The following is a 19,838-nucleotide window of genomic DNA, read 5'->3' as shown; positions in this document are numbered from 1 at the left end:
TGCCTCCCTCTCAGTCGCATCCATAACATGCCATATGTGGCAAGGGGTGGCTATACTATTGGCTCATGAACACAGGTGTCAAACATAAGACATGGGGGACCAGCAAAGACTCCAATCTGTCCCAAAGTTTGGCTTTGGAAAATGCAGAGAACAGAAATTTTGGACTTTTAGTTTTATTTTGATAGGTTTTCCAGCTTTTCCTATTGATGAAGACCTCCATCTTGGTCATACTACACCAAAGTAATTCAGTTATAGATTTATGTAATTTGGCACATTTACTTCTTATAGTTTAATCCCAAAGAATCGTGCTGAACTTTTTTTTTTCATCTACTACAGCAGCATTTCTTTATTATGTAGAAAAAACAGAGAGGTGCTGTTGAATTAGCACTTCTTTTTTAATATTAAGCTATCTGAGGAATTAAATGTGTAGTTAAAATTCTATACACTTGAAAAAAGGGACAGTTTCACTAGTTTCGGCCCACATGAGATCAAAATGTACAAGTCACTAGTACTATTATATTCCTGTCCACGTGATGGCGGTAGCTCACCACAGCGTCTCTGCACCAAGTTTCAGAGGGAAAGGACAGAAGAAGAACGTGGCCGTCAGATAGCATAAACAACTTAGCGTAGCTTTGTGTGTTATGAGGTCTGTGCTTATACAGAACTAGCGAGCCAGTAACATTAATTCATCAAAGAGAATTTCTTACCTACGAGCACACTGCTGCGCAATTTAGGTATGTGTTCCGCTAAGCTAAAGCGACGAGGAACAGCACGAACTGTTAAATCAGTCCATGCTAGCCCATGGCGACGTCAGTAAATGTTATTTTGTTTAGGAACATGTTGACCTGGCTAATGCTAGTAATAAAGCTAATGGTGATGTTAGCAGACGGTACATAAAGTGGCATAAAAGCAGCTACGATTAGTGCAGCCGGGATAAGTTTCTCAGCACTGGTGACAAACTGATCTTGATGTCGGGAAAGGCTTACTAGCTAACTGCTATGGCTTCAAAATGTTACCGAGTCTTCTACTAGACAGATAGAAGCAGATATTCATGTTGTTGTGTTTGATTTAAACTCCATATCTAACCATTTGTAATTCGTGACTCCGAAGCGTGACTGCGTGCGTGATTTTTGGCTGCTGGGTTATTCTAGCACCGTCATGCTTCTGGCCTACAGCAGAAAATGATCATAACTGAACTCAGTCCGGACTTGTCTTGTTTAAAGAAAAGTCAGGTCTCGGCCTTTCTTAAAGTAGCATTTTGTAAAAATGACTAAATAAATCAATACGTGCCATTATGTTTTGCCTGAAAGCAGCTAAAGCTACCCTTTATTTGCCACTTTTCACAGGTGTCACACCCTGAAGGCACATTTCATCTTGTACAGTAACACTGTAGCACCACTGGCAGCCTCGGGACCCGAGAAAATAATGTGCTGCAGCTGAAGATGGGAGGTAGCGGCTCCAAATCCAAAGGATTTTGGCCTTTTTCTGGCTCAGGTAGTTCAGACGATCCAACCAAAGATGGAAATGAGCAGACACTGGCAAGAGTTCGAAGTTTCCCGGGTGCCACTCCTTTTGTCTTTACAAGAAGAAGGTAAATGTAATGTCGTCATACACCAAGACACTCATTTATGACATTGTTGTTGACTTGTGTCGTTTTTAATTAGCAGTCTGTGGGTTTTTGAGTAGACTGAGGTTCCAACTCAAAAGCAGTGCTCGGAAATGATTGTTTCATGCACGTTGTCCAGCCTTATTTAAACTGGGCCATGTATGTGTGTGATGATTTTGCAAAGATTTTGAAAATGTTTAACGGCAACGTGATACAGTGTGTTCTTTCGGAGGGGGGGAAATATAAAGAATGGTCGAAAATGTTCTTTGTAAAAATGTTTTCGGTGAAAACAGAGTTACACATTCACCTTTGGCCAACACTATTGAGAGAGAAAAAGATAAAGTCCTAAGATTTATGGTGTTTAACCAGTGAATCACACCAGATCAGCTGATGTTGTTCTTCCTGCTAATGTGTCCACTATTTTTATTCTCCACACTGTATTTAGACTGGACACAAGCAGACTTTAACAGACCTGTAGTGGTTTTAACTACCCTCTTATGCACCACTTTTATACTGATCTGGTTGTTTGCTTTTCATTTTGTTTTTGTTTTTTTGTTTTTTTTCCCCTCACACTGTTAACCTTTTAAAACCAGCCGTTTAACCCACAGGAAGACACTGTTTTCATTTTAGCCAACATTTCTTTCTTTCTTCTTCTTTTTGCACATCACACATGAATGGGAAGTGGGTTAAAGTGTATTCTAGAGGTGGGAATCACCATACATCCCACGATACGATATTATCACAGTACTTAACGCACGATACGATATTATTGCAATTTTTTAAAAATATTTTGCGATATTCAGATTCTGTACATAAAGGTAAACCTTATCAATATTCATTTTATCTAATATCAAAGTCTCACACTCAGTCTTTCTCTCATTTCAGTCAGTTTTATTGTTGACAAACTGAACGGTTTGTACTACAGTCTAGTCCAACTTAACTGAATGCAACCATCTGGTACAATTATAGCTATTCTGAACTATGCAATTTATGCATAGTTAAGAATATAAAACAAAATATAATTTTACATTAAATAAAAAAGTTTTAAACTTAATTAAAATAAAACTTGTCTTAAATTAAAATAAGTAAACTGTCATGTTTATTGCTGCCAAAAAAAAAGTTAAACACATTTGGACAGTGTCAAGATTCTTGCTCAGAAAAAGGATCAACATGCTCTGAAGTCAGAGCATGTTCCAGTCCACAAAAACTTTTTTTGTAACAAAATATCGATTTCTGCTGTCCCTGTATCGATACATTATTAGCAAACAAAATATCACGATACTACACAGTATCGATTTTTCCCCCCACCCCTAGTTTATTCTGACACCTTAAGTTTGACATCTTAAAACCACACTTATGTGGATGTAGTGTTCTTTGTGGTACACAAATTAGAGTATGTAGACCAGAACTATTTACGTGCGCAAGAAGCAAGCTAGCTTGTGTGTATTAAAAATAATTACTGTGCGCAAGTAATTTTGTGTCTTTGCTCCAGCTCAATGTTCTTTGATGAAGACGGTGACTTGGCCCATGAGTTCTACGAAGAGACGATTGTGACAAGAAACGGCCGTAAAAAAGCGAAGCTGAAGAAGATTCAGAAAAACCTCACACCTCAGGTGAGGAAGTTAAGATTTTAAAGCAAGACTTTACACACTAACACCAGATCTCTGTAGCATATGTCCAAATCGTTTTATTTTCTCGTGTCCTCACAGGGAATTATAAAGCTGGACCATCCGTGCATCCATGTAGATTTCCCAGTTGTCATCTGTGAAGCCTGACAATGTCTGAGGAGCGTCTCGGACTAGCCACTGTGTCAACTCCGTCCTTCGGCTTCCACTGCAGATGGAAGCCCGAACCACCTTTCAAAATAACATGATCTCTTGATATATTTGATGCCCTTATGTGGACAGGCTGATGCATTGTGTGCTGAGCCTCTGCATGTGATCTGTTTTTGGCTTGTGTGCAGTTAAGACACAAAATAGGTCACCAGTGGGGATCTAGAATGGTGCCAAGCTGGGGAAAATCAGTTTACAGATCTTGGTTTGTGTGCATGTAAGTGTGACTGTGTGCAGATTTGGGATGACACATGACTGAGGCCTGAATATTTAGCAGTAGATTGTCTTCTGGTTTGATTCATAAAACTCAAAGAGCTGAAGGAGAATGTAATGTTCTTCCCTCCAAAGGGGTCTGAGCAAGAGTTGAAAAGTTGCCAGTGCACACTTACGTTTTTTGACATTATGACTCGCTTCATTATGCATGGAACAGGATCTACTTATGGGACAGCCCAATGAGTTGACAATCAGTGGCTCACAAACCCTTAATGTCACAATTTAATGTTGGAAGGACTGGCTTCAGTGACCTCAGAGCCACAAGATGTGCACCGCAGCAGTGAGTCTGACAGATCCTGTTGTTTTCTTTGCTGGTTTGACATACAATGTTTAACTTTTAATTTATTATAACTGTTTTTTAATTACAAAATAAAATGCTGAATTAAATCACATTCCTTTTCTGTATCCAAACTTTACAGATGAACATTTCAATGTACCGTAACTTCACATAATCACAGTTCATTATGAAATGTTCCAGTAAAAATCAGTAAGAGCAGTGAAGACAAAAGAAGATTAACATGGACACTCATGTTAATCTTTTGTGCTTTTTTTGGCCCTAGACAGTCGTCGGGGTTTCTATATTAACAGTGATGGATAGATAACTACAGTTTAATTACACAGAGGTCATGGTGGGAAATTAAGATCTTCTAGCAAGGGGAGGGGGTTAAAGCCGCTGCCATATATGGTAACCACACCTGACATTTGTAATGTGGTTAGCTCTTGGAATTTAGACCTGCATGGGAATGGCATCAACTAATCTTGGAAACTATTCAGGTGCCTTCTGGGAATGTGGAGTCATGACTATAAAGCCATCAGTCTGGCCCTGCATTTTTCACGAGTTTTAATACAAGTAATCGCATTAAATTATGTTATTAAAGGTTTTAAAATATTTCAAGTTTCGAGGATTGGATTGGAGTACTTTTAAGTTTTCAGTAGTTTGACTTGCCAAGGCTTTGCTATCCTGTTTGAATTTGACTTCAGTAAAAGAGTCAATTATTTAAAGAAAGATGAACTTTTATATAACTCTCAAAGCTCATAGAAACTATTTGCCAAATAATCCTTTATATAACAGGCAGTTGAATCTTTTTACAGAGTTTTTAAACACTGGAGTGAGCTGAAGGTGGATGTGTATTTGAAATGTCGCTCTTGACCTCCATCTGCAACGAAATTAGGCACTTGTAGAGGAAATTGCGATGGCAAACCAGCACTTGGAAGTAAAGCGTGTATAAGAGCATCTGCTAATGAGTTATGGATGAAGTTAAGGCAGAAGTAAAGACTATCAATGCAGTCACCATGGGAAAGGGTTTTTTGACAAAGCTGTCTAATATTGCTCTTCTTAGAGGATAAAGAGTTTAGTGCCAAAATCCACTACACTTTATTGCTTTTATGAAGTGTCTCTGCTGCGGTCTTTGGGCTTTCCCCCTGCCCCCTCTGTGGGTACGTACTGTTTTCAGTCTGGGGAAGACATGCCATGTTATTACTTTTTTGTTGTTTATTTTCTCACAGCTGAACAAATATAAAAGGCCACGAGGTGAATTGCAGTCTCAGGATTAATGAAATTGACTCAGCAAACCACATATCCTCTGGTTCTGCTGACAGGTCACATGACATTTTAAGCCATGCAGTAATGTCAATATATTCTTTTGTCTTTTTAAAGGAGTATTTAAATTATTCCACCTTCTAATATATATATCTGACAGCTTTTTCTTAAGGTGTAAGTAATAGCACAATTGGGTTATAAAGGTCAAGAATGAAAACATGTGCTTTGTTGTTATAAGCATGTTGATGAGTTTTTCTATAAAAACTCTTTTCAAAGGAAAGAGTCGATAACTCAGATTGTGGAAAATAACTGGGTGGATTCTGATTAAGTGGAAAACGTGCACCTCAGTCTAGTTTACATTTCATTTGTTATTGCTGAAAACCTGACACAATAACAATCAGAGGTCACAAGCGGCAAAGTGTTACATGTTACTTGGAGTTTCTGGTGGACATTAAAAAATGCTCTTTTGGAATAATACATTTTGTGAAAAAGAAAAACACAGTTTCAACAATGTTCTTATCAAGATGTGTGGAAAGAGGCACCGAATGCAACGGGAAACAGTCTGACAAGGGCAAAAAACGAGGACAGGACTATTTTTATATTCTGCGGACTGATGAGCGACATGACATGAGGCACAAAAAAGACAGGTGGAAGTAATAAATGCTACGAGACAGGAAAACGTAAACATGATATAGACAGAGTGGAAGACAGAAAGAACAAACCCAGTGATGAGAAGGAGAAACAATACCAGCAAAATAATAAGATCAAAACAGGGACCAGAAACTCTGTAAAGTGTAAAGTAAAAAAGTAAAACTCAAAAGCTTTAACAAAAAAAACCAACTTTTACATTATTTTATACTTTTAAATACATCAACTTTAAATACAGCAAATATCCTATTAACCAAATGTATTTAAGACTACCTGTGCTTTAGAACGATGCTAATGGGGTGCCTACCAAATACATAAACATATTTCAAAAAGTACAGTTTTATCTTTAGTCTTCTGACTGATAAAGAAAGGAGAGGTAGAGTTTACTGGACACATATTAAATAAACAAATCAACAGAATAAACAGTTTAAGAAATTAACGTTTTAGCTGATTTTAAACTGAATTTATGCATGTGTGTGTGTGTGTTCAACTAAAAAGGCTCTAATTTTCACTTCTACATATTGCAATGCTAAAAAAATCTTAGAGCTCTAGACTAAATGTTTATTTGTATTCATAATGGATGGTGGGTGCTGTCACTTTGTTCCTGCTCAGGCTCCTCGAAAGCTGCTGTCTTTCTCTGCGCTCTCACCTTCGCGCTCTAGCGTCTGGCCCTTCTCCACCTCCTCCCCTGATATTTATACATCTGACTCCCCTTCTACAATTTTGAGTACAATCCTTTCTGTCTCACTCAGCATTCTGCTTCCTGAAGTATGGGCGTAGGTTGAAAACGGGACTCCTGCTGTTTATAGTACTATTTCAGTACTAAGTTGATGTTAATAATCTCATATTTAAGATAGAAGAACATTTTTAGCAACACAAAGATAATATCTGCAAAGACATGAGTTAATCTCCTTTGTTGCTATAAAAAGTGGAAGCTGCAATGCCGGTCACTTTGAAGAAAGTCAGTGTTGTATGTTGGTCAAATCACTGCAAACAAAAAGCTCAGGCTGTCTTCTTGACAGCTCAGGAGGACACATATAGATTGCATACATTTTTATTGAGAAAGAGGTCTCAGACTCCTGTTTCTCACAGAGGAGACTGAAAACTATGTTCAGATGCAGCCTAGCAGGAACCCACCACTTACAGTAATCTGATTTAATTAGCTGAAAGGGAGCAGCCTGTGTGTCTCCAAGTGTCACAGTAAGTATTAAATTACTGTGATATTACTTACCATGATCCTGACAACATATATTAGGATCCTCGCACTGGATTATGTATTGTTTTGCAAAACCCAATGTGTTTGTGTGAATGTGGCCTACCCATGTAAAATTTACACTTGATTCATGTAAGACCCAGCAGGCAAAAATCCTGTTTGAGAAGTAAAGTCACACCACTGAGTTTTAGTGATGAAAGTAGCTTCCTATATTAACTACCACGCTTTAAAATTAAGACCAGGTAAGAATATAAAGTGAGGGGTTTGCACTTGCGTGTGCAACTTAGGGGTTAAGAGGTGGGGTTTCCTGGACATTTAAATAGCAATGAACAACTGTTTTTGTATCCTCTGTTAGACAGATCTCTTAGGAGAACTTTCTAGACTCTTGGCACAGAGCACAAGGACTGAGCTGTATTTATTTTTAACAAGTGGACAGCTTGATTGATCCACTTTCATTTGGAGATTATAAAGTAAAAGAAAAGACTGCTGGTAAGACATAATTACTACTCTTTTAAAAAATGACAGTTTTAAAAAGAAATTGAAGGTATTCACAGCAGTGGCATAGCACTTTTTAGCGTTTAAAAAATGTTTAAAAAATATCTTGAGATGTATAACTGATGCTATCAATTATATTTTAATGCAGGGGCACATGAGATGAGACATGAGAGTTTTTCTCGCTCTACACTGCCTAACAATTCAAATCAACCTCACTGTAAAGGTGACAAACTAAGCCTATAAACCTAAGAGGTCACCATTTCCAAAGTTTAGTGTGATCTGCAGGTCATTTAAGCTAGTTGATGAAAATGCATCAATCATTTATAGTGCATATCGATTTAAATACACTATATCATGGATACTAGAGTTTTTTTAAGCAAAAACTTTCGTATAGTTAATATTTTTTAGTTTGCATTTATTAAGCTCTTGTTTAAACAAAAGGAAGCAAAATAACCTTTCCATTCCACTTCCGAGTGCTGCAGTTCATCCATTCAGGTTAGGGTGATAATCAGATCTAAATCAGGACACAAAACACTAGATTTTAATCTAAGATTCGCTTTTATCAGTGAAACTTCCTGCAGGGCAGAACTCGAAGAACAGACTAACTTGATATTAATTCACGAGGAGGGGGTGGGTTTTACTGCTATGTACATTTACCCTCAAATTCAAGCCACATGAAGCTGTGATCATGGTGAAATATTTTATTCTGTAAAGTAATGTGAAATGATGGGAACACTGTTGGGAAGATAAACGGGAAAACGCGGATAAAATACGTCTTTCAATAACTGAACACCCCCCTACTCAGGAAGTAAATGCAGTGAACTGTTGTTGCTCAACTCACCACTCCTGCCATGGTCTGGGAGAATTGATTAATTAGTAGTCATCGATATGCATAGAAAAAAGTGAGGTTATTCCTCACATGGCAGGGCAGTGGAAAATAACTTACCCGACGATTACATGAATGGAATAAACTTAACTTCTCGGCTTCAGCGGAACAGGTTAGAATGGACACGAAGAAGACAGCCGTTAGCTAACTTAGCACGGTAGTCCGTTTCAATGAAACTTTGAGCTAACGGCGAGGTAACGTTCGGTAATGTATTTATATAAAGTATATATATGTGTGTATGTATATATTTTAACATTACATGTTTACCAGTAGCCTATTTAGCTATCCTCCCACAACTATTTTCAAAGTAAGTAAAAGTAGTTTTAATTTCCTTCCTGAAGAATAGAGGAAGTTTTTTTGTATGACTTTATTTGGTATTATTTGGAAATACAAATGAGTAATGAGGTAATAATGTAGTAATAGCTCACAGAAACCTTCGTGAGCAAAGCTCGCAAGCAAAGCTCGCTTGCTTTGCTTGCGAACGATTTCCATATCTATATATCTAAGATTTGAACTATTTCGTTTAGGTTTTGGCTGAATTTAACAAAACTGCTTTGTCTTTTACAGACAAAGAGGGGTGAAGGGTGAGCTGTAACCATGGAGGCTGCATTTCACCCTTTCTTCACCACAACTGGCCAGCTGCCCTGGTTGCTTCTGACTGTGTTTACATCGTGGACAGCCTTTTGTTCTGCAGATATAAAGCAGACAAGAAGGCCATTATATACCCAGAAGCCAGTTCTTCTTGCCTGGAATGCCCCAACACAGGAGTGTGAACCACGACATAGAGTAACCTTATCTCTGAGCCAGTTTGACATTGTAGCGACCCCCAATGAGGGCTTTGTGGGTCAAAACCTTACAATCTTCTATAAGGAACGTCTTGGGTTGTATCCCTATTATAAGCATGATGGCAGTGCGGTGAATGGAGGCCTTCCACAGCTTGTCAGCCTCACTGAGCACTCAAAAAAGATGCCCGAAGGCCTTAAAAAATACATAAAAGTGCCAGGGGCAAAAGGTTTGGCTGTTATTGACTGGGAGGAGTGGCGCCCTATATGGGTCAGAAATTGGGATGCTAAACTTATCTATCGAAATAAATCCTGTGCAATGATAGCCAAAAAGAACCCTACATGGACCTCAAAACAAGTGGAGAAAGTTGCAGAACAAGAATTTGAGCTATCGGCTCAAAGATTCATGCAGGAGACTTTGAAACTGGCCAAGAATATGAGGCCCAATCAGCTGTGGGGCTTCTACCTGTTTCCAGATTGTTACAACCATGACTACAACAAGAATGGTCTGCAAAACTACACAGGCCACTGTCCTTCAGTGGAGGTGGACCGCAATAATCATCTCAACTGGTTGTGGATGGAATGTACAGCACTTTTCCCGTCAGTATACATGGAACCTGTGCTACGCTCAACGAGCCAAGGGCGCCTTTTTGTCCGGAACAGGGTGAAGGAGGCAATGCGCCTGGCATCTGTTGGGGATGGATTAGCACGTCCTGTTTATGTTTACACCCGACCTACCTATATCAGTCAAACGACTCTCCTAACTGAGGTTAGTTGGCTAGAACAGCATTTTATACAAGACGATTACACTTTGATCAATACAAGTGTGATTTAATTTAGATCATCATTATTATTATTATATTTACATTATGCAACAACACACAAGCAAACAAAGCCAACATTAGCCTAAATTTGATGAACATAAATATACTTTTAAAAAAATAAAACTATACCATCTGTTTCTGACGGAGACACACCAATTTGTTGTCCTTCACCACAAACATCTTCAGGTTCTCAATTTTAATGTTTTGGTGGAGTTATTATAAAATTAAATCAGTATTTATAGTCACTTACACCTTCCATATACAGCTGTTAGGAAATCTCATTCAACTGGCAACTAGACATTAGTACTGGATATAAAATGTGTGTATATTTGACTGTCCTACTAAAACATAGGTTACTGTATGATTTCACTGAACAGCCCTGAACTGTTTGTGTTTTTAGACAGATTTGGTCTCCACAATCGGTGAGAGTGTTGCACTTGGAGCTGCAGGTGTAATCTTCTGGGGCGACACCTCTCATGCAAGCAGCAGTGTAAGAACAGTATTTTCTATGCTTCTTTGATGCTGAATTGCTTGGTGATTAGTGGCAAGTCAAGTTAACGTTTCTTTTTTGTCTTCCAGGCCAACTGCTCAACCCTAAATGATTATCTTAAGGGACCGCTGGGTCGGTACCTGCTCAATGTGTCCACAGCAGCAGAGCACTGCAGTCATGTGCTATGTAATTTCAGCGGCCGCTGTCTTCGCAGAATATCGGACAGCGATATATATCTGCATCTCAGCCCTTCAACACACAAGATAACTAGTCAGAGTGGCCAGCTCAAGGTTACAGGAATGCTCAGCCAAACTGAGAAGACTTTTTTCCGCAAGCACTTCCAGTGCCAGTGCTACAGTGGGTACAGGGGTGATGACTGTACTTTGAAAGAAAAAGAGCCCAATAGAGCCTCCTCTGTATTAGGGACTTGGCCTCTTTGCCTTTTACTTCCGCTCGGACTCCTTACTCTTCTGCATTGAGGAAACAGAGACTAACTATTTACTGTTTCAGCGAGCCTAGAAGTGGACAGTTTAGACTTTTATGCATAAATATGGAAATTATATTGATGCATTGACAATACCAAGTAATCTGAGACCTCCCCAAGCTGTTTTTGTCCTGGCATGCAGACCGATGGAACATAAATATCTGTGGGTAGCAAGTTGCAGCAACAACTTGCTGTCAGTCTGCCCCAGGGCAGCTGTAGCTTGCATCCACCAGTGTGTGAACGTGAGAGTGAATGAATAGTGGAATTGTAAAGCGCTTTGGGTGCCTAGAAAAGCGCTATATAAATGCAATCCATCATTATAACAATGGGCTGAAATGAATGTCCTACCACCAAGATTACCTTGTAGAAAATCATGCCTAAAATCAGTCTTTTCTCAAAGTAATCACCAGATAAATGGATGTTGAGTAGCTTTACAGGACCTTAGTGTAAATGTTTTACTGTCTCCATAGTGAAGAGAAGCCAAAGATATCTATTTTTGAAAGCTTTTTTTATGATTGGTTTAACATCAGAACAACAACACATGGCTTAAAGTAGAAAAAGTGGATAAAAGGGAACAGACGCACACATATTTACAGGTTATTGGTGCCTCATGGCAAAACAGACACTACATTATAATAGTATTATATAGTATGAATATCGAGCTCTTAAGTGTCTTATTAATGAAATACAAGCCAGTCTTAAATCTCTTTTGTATTTTTTTGCTTAGAGAAACATCAAGGATGGACCTACTCGTTTTCAGTTCAATATTGTGCCTTAACAGGGCTGAAACCGGCTCTCTTTTGCAGTTGCAGTCTTTATGTCCTTGCTTTATATTGATATAAACTCCATCATGGCTAACAATTTTATTATAACCGAACAGTGCAGAGCAAATACATACATGTTACAAGGTATCCATCAACTTAAATGGATATCACTGTGAAAACAGGTCATAAAACATTAGGAAATATATCAGACTGGCAATTTAAACACAACTTGTGGCGACCCCTGAAAGCAGGGAGCAGCTAAAAGTTCAATATAACTGATTATAGCTGATTTCAGCTTGTGTCTGATGTACTGGAATAGGCTAAATGTTCGCTCCATTCATAACCAAATGTATAGAATTGCTTTGAAATTGTTTGCAACTGTCTAACCGAATATTAGCCGACTGAAAAAAAAAGTTGTGTCAAGGATCTTGCCGGTGATACTGTGTGAACAGCAATTACTGTAGGTACAAGTTCAGAATTGTTTGTTAGCTGAGCAGTTGCATGTTTTATACAGTAGGTACTAGTTTCAGTAGCTAAAATGAGTTATGAAAGAAGCCAGCAAGTGGTTTTTCACAAACACGGTAGTCTCAGAATTGCACAGCTGGTGTTGAATTGTGATGTTATATGTACTTATATTGCATAGGTCTTCAAGTTCTGCACTTTACTTTCATGCAGAGTTGGACTGGGTGTCATTACATGTCGTGAGGGACGAAACTGAGTGAATACTGTCAGTGCATGACAGTGCTATAGTGGCTTTTCGCGTGTAATGTGTCACATTGGAAATACTCTGTTTCACTGTGAATCTTGCTGAAAAGCAAAGGGTTGCCTCGATGGTTGTTATCTCTCTCCATCAGCTTTCATCTTATTTTTTTAAGAAGTATCCAAAAGTTTTTAAGTCTTTTTTTTAAATAATAAACACGATATTCTTTTACAGCAAATGTTTCTCAACATATTATTTCAAATAGTATGCAAAAAGCACAAAAATAAAGATATTGCACAGTAAAACTTGATTAGAACGAGAACAAGAAGAACGTTTTTAACTATTTAAAGCAGATTTTGTGATTCTGTGATCAGTAATTATGTTCAATATTAAGATATAAATAATGTAACTGAAATGTACTGGTTATTGTTTCAAAGCAAATTAACAAAATCAAAGTGTTCTGTATTTAAAACATTTCATATTCGTCTTTTGCATTAGAGAATTACATTATTAAAATGTCTTTATATATGATTTGTTTGTCTGTTATTTCCTTACTCTTAGCAGAAAGGAGGTTCTGCTTTGTCAGGAAGATTCTGAGAGCAAAGTCATATGAAAAAGAGCTTTTAGAGCTACCTTTAGCAGCAGTCACTTGAAGTAAACATTTTCTGTGTTCTGTGTGACTTTAACAGTTTGTCACATCATTGAGGAATTTTGGGAAACTTTTCTTTACATGGTTGCTTCAGTTCATAGCTTCATTTACGGGCAGCACTCTTAAGGTCTCACAACAGCATTTCAATCAGATTGAGGTTCATGGTTTACTCAATGTTTGGATTAATGCCGTTTATTATAGTCAGGTCCTGTGGCACCAAAACAAACCCAAATCATCACCCCTCCACCACTGTGCTTTAATTCATATAAGAACACAAGTGAATTCTTAGTATGGAATTTTTTTTTTAACAGAAATGACAAGTTCTGGTTGTGCATGAAATACCTTTTTTTAGGACAGCCTATCACAATTGACTTGCGGTTCAAATACATAAACAAATGTCATAAAGATTTAAAGAGTTAAGTTTGATGTGAGATAGTACTAAAAGTATGGTCTTGAGTTTGGGGGTATCCAGGTAGACATTTGAATTACATTTCAGAGAAATGACTTTGGTTTATGGCTTCATCTTTTTCTTTTTTCAATTTTATAATGCTATTTTTTTTCTATTTTATTTTTTTGCTATGTTTTTATCCTGTTTTATTTTTACTTTATTTAACTTGAGATGTTTTACCTTATAACATCATCCTAATATAGTCAGTATTTATTTTATTTTTTTTACTTATTTAATATTGAAAAAATATTATTGTAAAAAATTTTACTTGAGATATTTGTTTTGTCATATTGTGTTTTATTTTATTGGAAAAAATACTGTACTTATATGCCAGTCTATCTTGTTTTAGGTTATAGGTTTTATACAGCGTCTGGGATAAATGGCATGTACTGTATTTTACTTTAGAGCTTAACATTCTTTTGAGCACTCAGTTACACTTTACATTTATTATTATTTTGTTTTATTTTATTTTTATTTCTGCAAGCTTTGTTATGTTCATTTTCTAAAAGTAAACCAAGTATCCAAAACCTTTAAAAAACAAAAATAATTCACTTCTTCGCTTTCGGGAAAGAAACTTTCAACGGGAAGTGCCGTTGAGATTAGTGTTGTGTGCAGCTCTTAAAGTGCTCCGACGAGAAAAAGTCGGTTTAAAATCGTGGTAGATTTAATTTATATCGGACAAAAATTCTTTATAATGCGTTTGCGCTACTGTCTTTCTCGTCTGATGATTAATATCTCGTCTACTTTGAGTTTATCGGCAACCACTCGTTCATTGACCGGGTAATTGGTTTTACTTTGTTAGAAGAATAAAGATGTGCAGCTGTCTTTAAGTACAATTTCTCCTCTCACTTTGAAAAGCTAAATTAGCCATCCAAACGAGCAGCGAACCGAAGCCTTTCAGCAACATTTCCCATCACTGGCAACCAGCAACGCCGAGGACGATGACGATAGAGAAGAAAGCCTCGCCCCTCCGCCACTGAACGTGTTTAATTACCTCCTCTGTGTCGGTATGTTGCTGCATAATGCAGGTCGCCTCCCGCTGCGTCCCATCGTGCGGGTTTAGCTAGTACCGGAGCAATACAATTAGCTGGTGCTAGCTGTCATTTTCATTTGGCTCGATTATATTGGTCGTCTTACTGTTTTGCACTGCAGCACCAAACAATTGGAGTCACTAATCCTGGCTGTATCTAGGTTTGTTTGTTCATTTGTTCATTCTGTTACCTTGCAAATCCACCCGTCCCCAAACATTTTTGTCCAATTGACATTTATTAAGCACCTTTAGAGTGAACAGTGTCTCATGCGGGGTGTGCAAGGATTATTCGTTTGCAGTCTGTCTCAGCTTGCATTTAGATGATTGTTTCCAAAGGATCTCACCTTCAATCTTTTAAGGAAAACCAATTCACTTCTAAATGTTAATGTCCACCTAATTAAGTGAAGAACTGCCAAGCAACAAACACTTTTTTGGTAGCTTTACATTAAAAATGTTACCAGTCAGCTCTATTTATTATATGTGACGATGAAAATCAGCTGTGTTTATCAGCAATGTGACAGTAAATACTTTAACAATACAGGTGAAGTTTGCAATTTGTAACCACATATTGTGCAGGTAAAACCACAGGTTTGGGTACTAGTCCTTTCATCCATTTATACAGTGCCAGACGAATAGCACTATTGTGTGAACCGGAATAATATGAAGGGCTTTTAAACAATTTACTGTTTACCGCTTTCTCTAGATCTTTCATCTTGAGGAAATGAATTTCTTGCGTAATCGTCTCGTTGTTCTGGGCCTGGTATTGTTGGCCACGTTACTGCTCTACCTTCTGCTGCCATCCATTCGCCAGGGCAGCATGGAGCCATCCCTGGAAGCTCAAAAAATGGGGCTAATGGCCACCCCTCCTCTTCCACTTCCAACTATCAATGTGTCTATTCGCACCGGACAGCTGCCCGGAGACCCCCCGCTGTTCTTCCGAGAAGCTTTACCAGTGGATGGAGCTGGACGGCAGATACTGCCAAGGTGAGCTTATCTGAGGACATAGCATGCATTCCAGTTTTAATTAATAGCAAACCAATTTACAAAATTAGTTAATAAACCAGATGGCGATGGTGATTATCACAGGATTGGTTTGTGTCTGCTCTAAAATCCCGGTTAACACAGTTATGTGTTTGTGCAGGCTGCAAATTGTCTTATTGCATGGTCAGGCCTTCACATCCAAAACCTGGGAAGAACTTGGTACCATGGCCCTGCTGGCAACTAATGGATATCAGGCCTTGGCGATGGACCTACCAGGTAGAACTTAAGTTGAATCAAACGTCACAAGCACTAAGAATTTGATATACTTTTATTTGATATACCTTTATTAGTCCCACAAGGGGAAATTTCATTTGTCACTAGTGATGATCATCTTGCTTATTACAAGTATTTGCTATCGGACACAGTATATTAGTTACAAAATAATTACTTAAGTTTAATTATACAGTAAAACAATAAAACAAAGTTTGCACACTATTGGCCGTTCCTCAGTTATATGAAAACAAAATTGTATTCACAATGAGAATTGAGTCAGTAAGTTTTATTAATGTATTGAGTTTATGAGATGAGTCGACTGACAGCATACATTTAAAGTAAAAAGTAGGCTACAGCAGTTTTCTCATGCACATTTTTGTAGTTATTCAATAGTGCATTTGGTTTAGCAAGCTCCGGTTTCATGAGTTAATAGCGCACTCTTGTGGTTAAAAATATTTTTACCTGCATTGTATGAGTGCAGACCTTGAAGCTCACTTCAGTCTAGTTTATCATACTCATGCTAGCTGATATATGAGCACTGATGTATGATTACGTATGTTATATGGATTGTTGGTACTCACTTTGTGATTAAGTACAGCATCCTTTCGGAAAAGGGCTTAAATCTGGGTTGATGTAAGCAGGACAAGCCTTACTTGAAATTTGATGTTTGCATGTAGTTTCCAACTCTGCTCCAAATCAAGGTGAACTGAGAAGCGGTCTGAGCAACCAGATTAACTAGAAACACCTAAAACGACAAAAGGGAATGCTGGAAAACACTTTAAAATCCCACTCTGCACACATTCCTAAATGATTGCTTTGTTTACAGTGGACATGTATTAAAGCTGATTCAGATTTTTGCGTTTAGAAGTTCTCTCGGAAAACTGCTGTGGAAACTCTTTAGTTTGAAAACATTATCTCACTGAGTGAGTTATTTCATACGAGAAGTGAGGAAGAGCACAAATGTAAATGAAGGAGGCTAACCTGGAGGTTTATTTATTTTTGTAACCAGTTATCTTGTAAAGTGTTTTAGATGTGGTTTGAAAAAGAAAAGACCTAACCCCTGATACAAACCAGACTTTAATATATACATGTATACCTGACACCATGAGGAAAAGTAAAGAAAAACTTGAGCTTGTTGGTTCGGTGAACCACCAGCACACCTCACTCCAACAGGCTCTCCTGCACACAGTCCTCAATAATAAACTACTCTACAATACCGAACCTTACGGCTAACGTCTCAGTTTTCCCATTTCAGTCCAGCTAGCCAGCAATGAATAACCAGTTACTGCTTAAGAGACAGAGAGTGAATGACAACAGCATATCTTTGATTTTTTTTTTTTTTTTTTTTTGTATTTTATTATTAACATAAAACTCATTTATCAGCCAAGGGCAGCACAAAAGGGATTCCTTAGACTACGTTTTAGTTTTTTCCCCCTTGTTTTCCACCTTGTTATCAGTTCTCTCACTAGTTAGCGGACACAAACTAATGTCAGTCGATTAGCAATAACCAACCAATCCGGTGATGTCACATTCTGTACTCTCACAAGATGGTGCTACGCATGCTCGAAGAATTGTAACTTTAAATACTTAAAAAAAAAAAATTTCAGGTTAAACCTGTGAGAGTTTCTTGCTCTAGGTGTAAATTAGCTTTAATATATGTAGTGTAGTGTTGTAGTGTTATCTATTTAAGTTTATTTCAATTATATCCCCTTTCTTTTATATATATTTTAAGGATATGGAAAATCACCAGACTCGGAGTCTCTGAAGACTGACCAAAGTCGAGTGGATCTCCTTTCAAGGTTCATGGAGTCTTTGGGGGTGAGAGCAGCTGTGCTTTTGAGCCCATCGATGAGTGGACATTACTCCCTCCCCTTTCTCATGAAGAACAGTGCTCAGCTACACGGTTTTATCCCTATAGCACCAGTTGGGACCCGGAGTTACTCTGCACAGCAGTACCAAAATATTCAGGTGAGAGAGGCATAAATAATGATGCGATCTCTGAATACAATGACTATAAATACTTACTGTATTATAACTTGTTTCAGCATATTTACCCCACAATTGAGGCAGAAAACTTGCTCTTTGTTGAGACTGTTGTGAGTATTTTTTATGTTGTAGGATGGGTGTCTTCCTCTTTGACTTCTTAGTCCTGTGTCCTTTTCAGACTCCCACTCTGATTGTGTTTGGGGCACAGGACACAAATCTGGGTGCCCAGTCCCACAAGAACCTCATACAACTCCCAAATCACTTCGTGCTGAAGCTGGAAGGAGCGCGCCATGCCTGCTATATTGACAAAACCAGAGAATTTCACCAAGGATTGATTGAATTCCTCAGCAAACTGAAATGAGTGGCAGAATACCTGGGTTAGGATGGAATAGTCATTTTTTCTTTGAATGTAGTGACCTGGAAGTATAATAGGAGCTGATTGAAATCTCTACATACTAAAGAAAGTGCTTCAGTGCTTCCTTTTTTAACTCCTTTAGCATACTATACACTGGACCATGCTTTGTGAAAGGGCAGTAGGTAAAGCCAACCCACAGTTCAAAGCGACACACCATCCAATTTTTCATGAAAATATAACTGAAAAATCATGCAGGCAAATGGTTCCATTTCAATCCAGCTCCAGTAGGTTCCATGTTATACCATAACCTGCTGATATGTTTTAAACCATCAGTGACAGGCTATGATAAACCTACAGGCGACGTATGAACTCTAGGCTGCTGTAACTAAATTAGCTTTTATGATGTTGTTTCTCTCTGTAAAGAATTTAGATTTATTTAAAAAATATATATGAAGAAAGACATGAACTATATTAAAAATGATGATCAAAGTAAATCTAAGGTTTAGCCTTTAGGATTATCATTATCCAATTTTAGTGTAGGCACAGGAAGCCTACATGAAACATTAAAGTTTCACAGCAGGTGCTCATCAGCAGCATCTGCTGTAACATTATTGATTAGTCTAACGTAAACGCAGTCGAGCCCTCCCCCACATCTTTCTTTTACTTCATGGCTTTTTCCACTGAAGTCAAGAAATAGTGATTAGGAAAAGACAGGAAGATGGTTTTTTTCTGCCAATCAGTGGTTGACTGTAGTGACTTAAATCAGCAGAATTCTTATTTCTTGTAGAGAAAAAAAAAACTTTGACAAGGGAATAGCTGTTATAGGGGATGAGGTGGGGTGTCCGCCCTGGACAGGTCAACACTCTGTGGTTTGGAAAATAGTGTTTAAAATTTTACATTTAACAATGTAGTATTTCAGATGTCACGAATGCATTATTTTTCGGTTCCTTTGCCGCCTAAAAATACAAGAGTAATTCAGCTTATCTTGTTAAAAAAACAAAAAAACAGAGACTTGTATAGTGGTGAGTTTTGATTCTTGTTTTTCTCATCGCCTGTTGCATGTAAAAAATATTTAATGTGGTTTGAGTGACTGTTACCATTTTTGTGGGTGACATGTAGGTTACTGTAAATAAGCAAATGTTGCTTCCACCTGTATTTGAAAGCTTCTGTTAGTTTCACATTCAACAAACAGCATTTCTATAAATATCTGGTAACCATTCTGGCTCCCATTAAACACAAGCTGTGCTAAACAAAAGCAAACACACTTGATGCTCAAAGTAATGGAGTTTAAAAAACAGTAAAAGAAAGTGTTAACAATGTAAAAATAATTTAAAAACCAACTCTTGTATTATATAATATTGAAGTTGTATGTAATATATTTTCAATGAGTTTGGACAATCATGGAAAAAGGAAAATACGTGCACTGCTTAAAATAAAGGCAAAAAAATCTGTGCTTTGTGTATTTCATTCAACATGCTGCCATGTTAAGAAGGAACAAACCTTAAGCTTAACCTTGATGTATTTATATGACTTTCTTTGTAGAAGTTTTCTGTATATAATTTGTGACTTGTATATAATT

The 19,838-nt window shown here is 37.7% G+C and overlaps 3 protein-coding genes across 8 annotated transcripts; all 3 read left to right on the top strand.

Moving 5' to 3' along the window:
- The first annotated feature begins 575 nt into the window (after positions 1–575).
- tusc2b (tumor suppressor 2, mitochondrial calcium regulator b) lies at positions 576–4,101 on the top strand. 2 transcript variants are annotated; one of them, XM_040052223.1, is made up of 4 exons: positions 576–734; positions 1,347–1,591; positions 3,099–3,219; positions 3,316–4,101. In XM_040052223.1, exons 2-4 carry the CDS (start codon positions 1,443–1,445, stop codon positions 3,379–3,381), a joined length of 336 nt encoding a protein of 111 aa, XP_039908157.1. In that variant the 5' UTR covers positions 576–734; positions 1,347–1,442; the 3' UTR covers positions 3,382–4,101. The 2 variants fall into 2 exon arrangements, with proteins under 2 accessions (XP_039908157.1, XP_039908159.1); XM_040052225.1 differs by lacking the exon at positions 576–734 and adding an exon at positions 766–1,232.
- A 127-nt stretch (positions 4,102–4,228) lies between these two features.
- Positions 4,229–13,068, top strand: hyal2b (hyaluronidase 2b). Of its 4 annotated transcripts, none has more exons than XM_040052220.1 (4): positions 4,229–7,601; positions 9,061–10,044; positions 10,500–10,589; positions 10,679–13,068. In XM_040052220.1, exons 2-4 carry the CDS (start codon positions 9,091–9,093, stop codon positions 11,066–11,068), a joined length of 1,434 nt encoding a protein of 477 aa, XP_039908154.1. In that variant the 5' UTR covers positions 4,229–7,601; positions 9,061–9,090; the 3' UTR covers positions 11,069–13,068. The 4 variants fall into 4 exon arrangements, with proteins under 4 accessions (XP_039908154.1, XP_039908152.1, XP_039908151.1 ...); XM_040052218.1 differs by lacking the exon at positions 4,229–7,601 and adding an exon at positions 7,975–8,605; XM_040052217.1 differs by lacking the exon at positions 4,229–7,601 and adding an exon at positions 7,975–8,697.
- Positions 13,069–14,247: 1,179 nt separating this feature from the next.
- On the top strand, positions 14,248–19,711 carry abhd14a (abhydrolase domain containing 14A). 2 transcript variants are annotated; one of them, XM_040052221.1, is made up of 5 exons: positions 14,248–14,641; positions 15,368–15,648; positions 15,806–15,921; positions 17,651–17,886; positions 18,083–19,711. In XM_040052221.1, exons 2-5 carry the CDS (start codon positions 15,386–15,388, stop codon positions 18,263–18,265), a joined length of 798 nt encoding a protein of 265 aa, XP_039908155.1. In that variant the 5' UTR covers positions 14,248–14,641; positions 15,368–15,385; the 3' UTR covers positions 18,266–19,711. The 2 variants fall into 2 exon arrangements, with proteins under 2 accessions (XP_039908155.1, XP_039908156.1); XM_040052222.1 differs by lacking the exon at positions 14,248–14,641 and adding an exon at positions 14,655–14,825.
- The last annotated feature ends 127 nt before the right edge of the window (positions 19,712–19,838 follow it).

This window comes from Simochromis diagramma, unplaced genomic scaffold (genome assembly GCF_900408965.1).
Source record: "Simochromis diagramma unplaced genomic scaffold, fSimDia1.1 OVJJ01000389.1, whole genome shotgun sequence".
Taxonomy (NCBI): domain Eukaryota; kingdom Metazoa; phylum Chordata; class Actinopteri; order Cichliformes; family Cichlidae; genus Simochromis; species Simochromis diagramma.
This window is presented reverse-complemented; position numbering and strand designations above follow the sequence as displayed.

What these genes read in the sequence shown, in the direction of transcription:
- tusc2b (XM_040052223.1), top strand. Translation starts at nt 1,443, where the DNA reads ATGGGAGGTAGCGGCTCCAAATCCAAAGGATTTTGGCCTTTTTCTGGC. An exon ending in TTTGTCTTTACAAGAAGAAG is followed by an intron (nt 1,592 to 3,098) that starts GTAAATGTAATG and finishes TCTTTGCTCCAG; the next exon opens with CTCAATGTTCTTTGATGAAG. An exon ending in AGAAAAACCTCACACCTCAG is followed by an intron (nt 3,220 to 3,315) that starts GTGAGGAAGTTA and finishes GTGTCCTCACAG; the next exon opens with GGAATTATAAAGCTGGACCA.
- hyal2b (XM_040052220.1), top strand. Translation starts at nt 9,091, where the DNA reads ATGGAGGCTGCATTTCACCCTTTCTTCACCACAACTGGCCAGCTGCCC. An exon ending in AAACGACTCTCCTAACTGAG is followed by an intron (nt 10,045 to 10,499) that starts GTTAGTTGGCTA and finishes TTGTGTTTTTAG; the next exon opens with ACAGATTTGGTCTCCACAAT. An exon ending in CCTCTCATGCAAGCAGCAGT is followed by an intron (nt 10,590 to 10,678) that starts GTAAGAACAGTA and finishes TTTGTCTTCCAG; the next exon opens with GCCAACTGCTCAACCCTAAA.
- abhd14a (XM_040052221.1), top strand. Translation starts at nt 15,386, where the DNA reads ATGAATTTCTTGCGTAATCGTCTCGTTGTTCTGGGCCTGGTATTGTTG. An exon ending in GGACGGCAGATACTGCCAAG is followed by an intron (nt 15,649 to 15,805) that starts GTGAGCTTATCT and finishes GTGTTTGTGCAG; the next exon opens with GCTGCAAATTGTCTTATTGC. An exon ending in CTTGGCGATGGACCTACCAG is followed by an intron (nt 15,922 to 17,650) that starts GTAGAACTTAAG and finishes ATATATTTTAAG; the next exon opens with GATATGGAAAATCACCAGAC.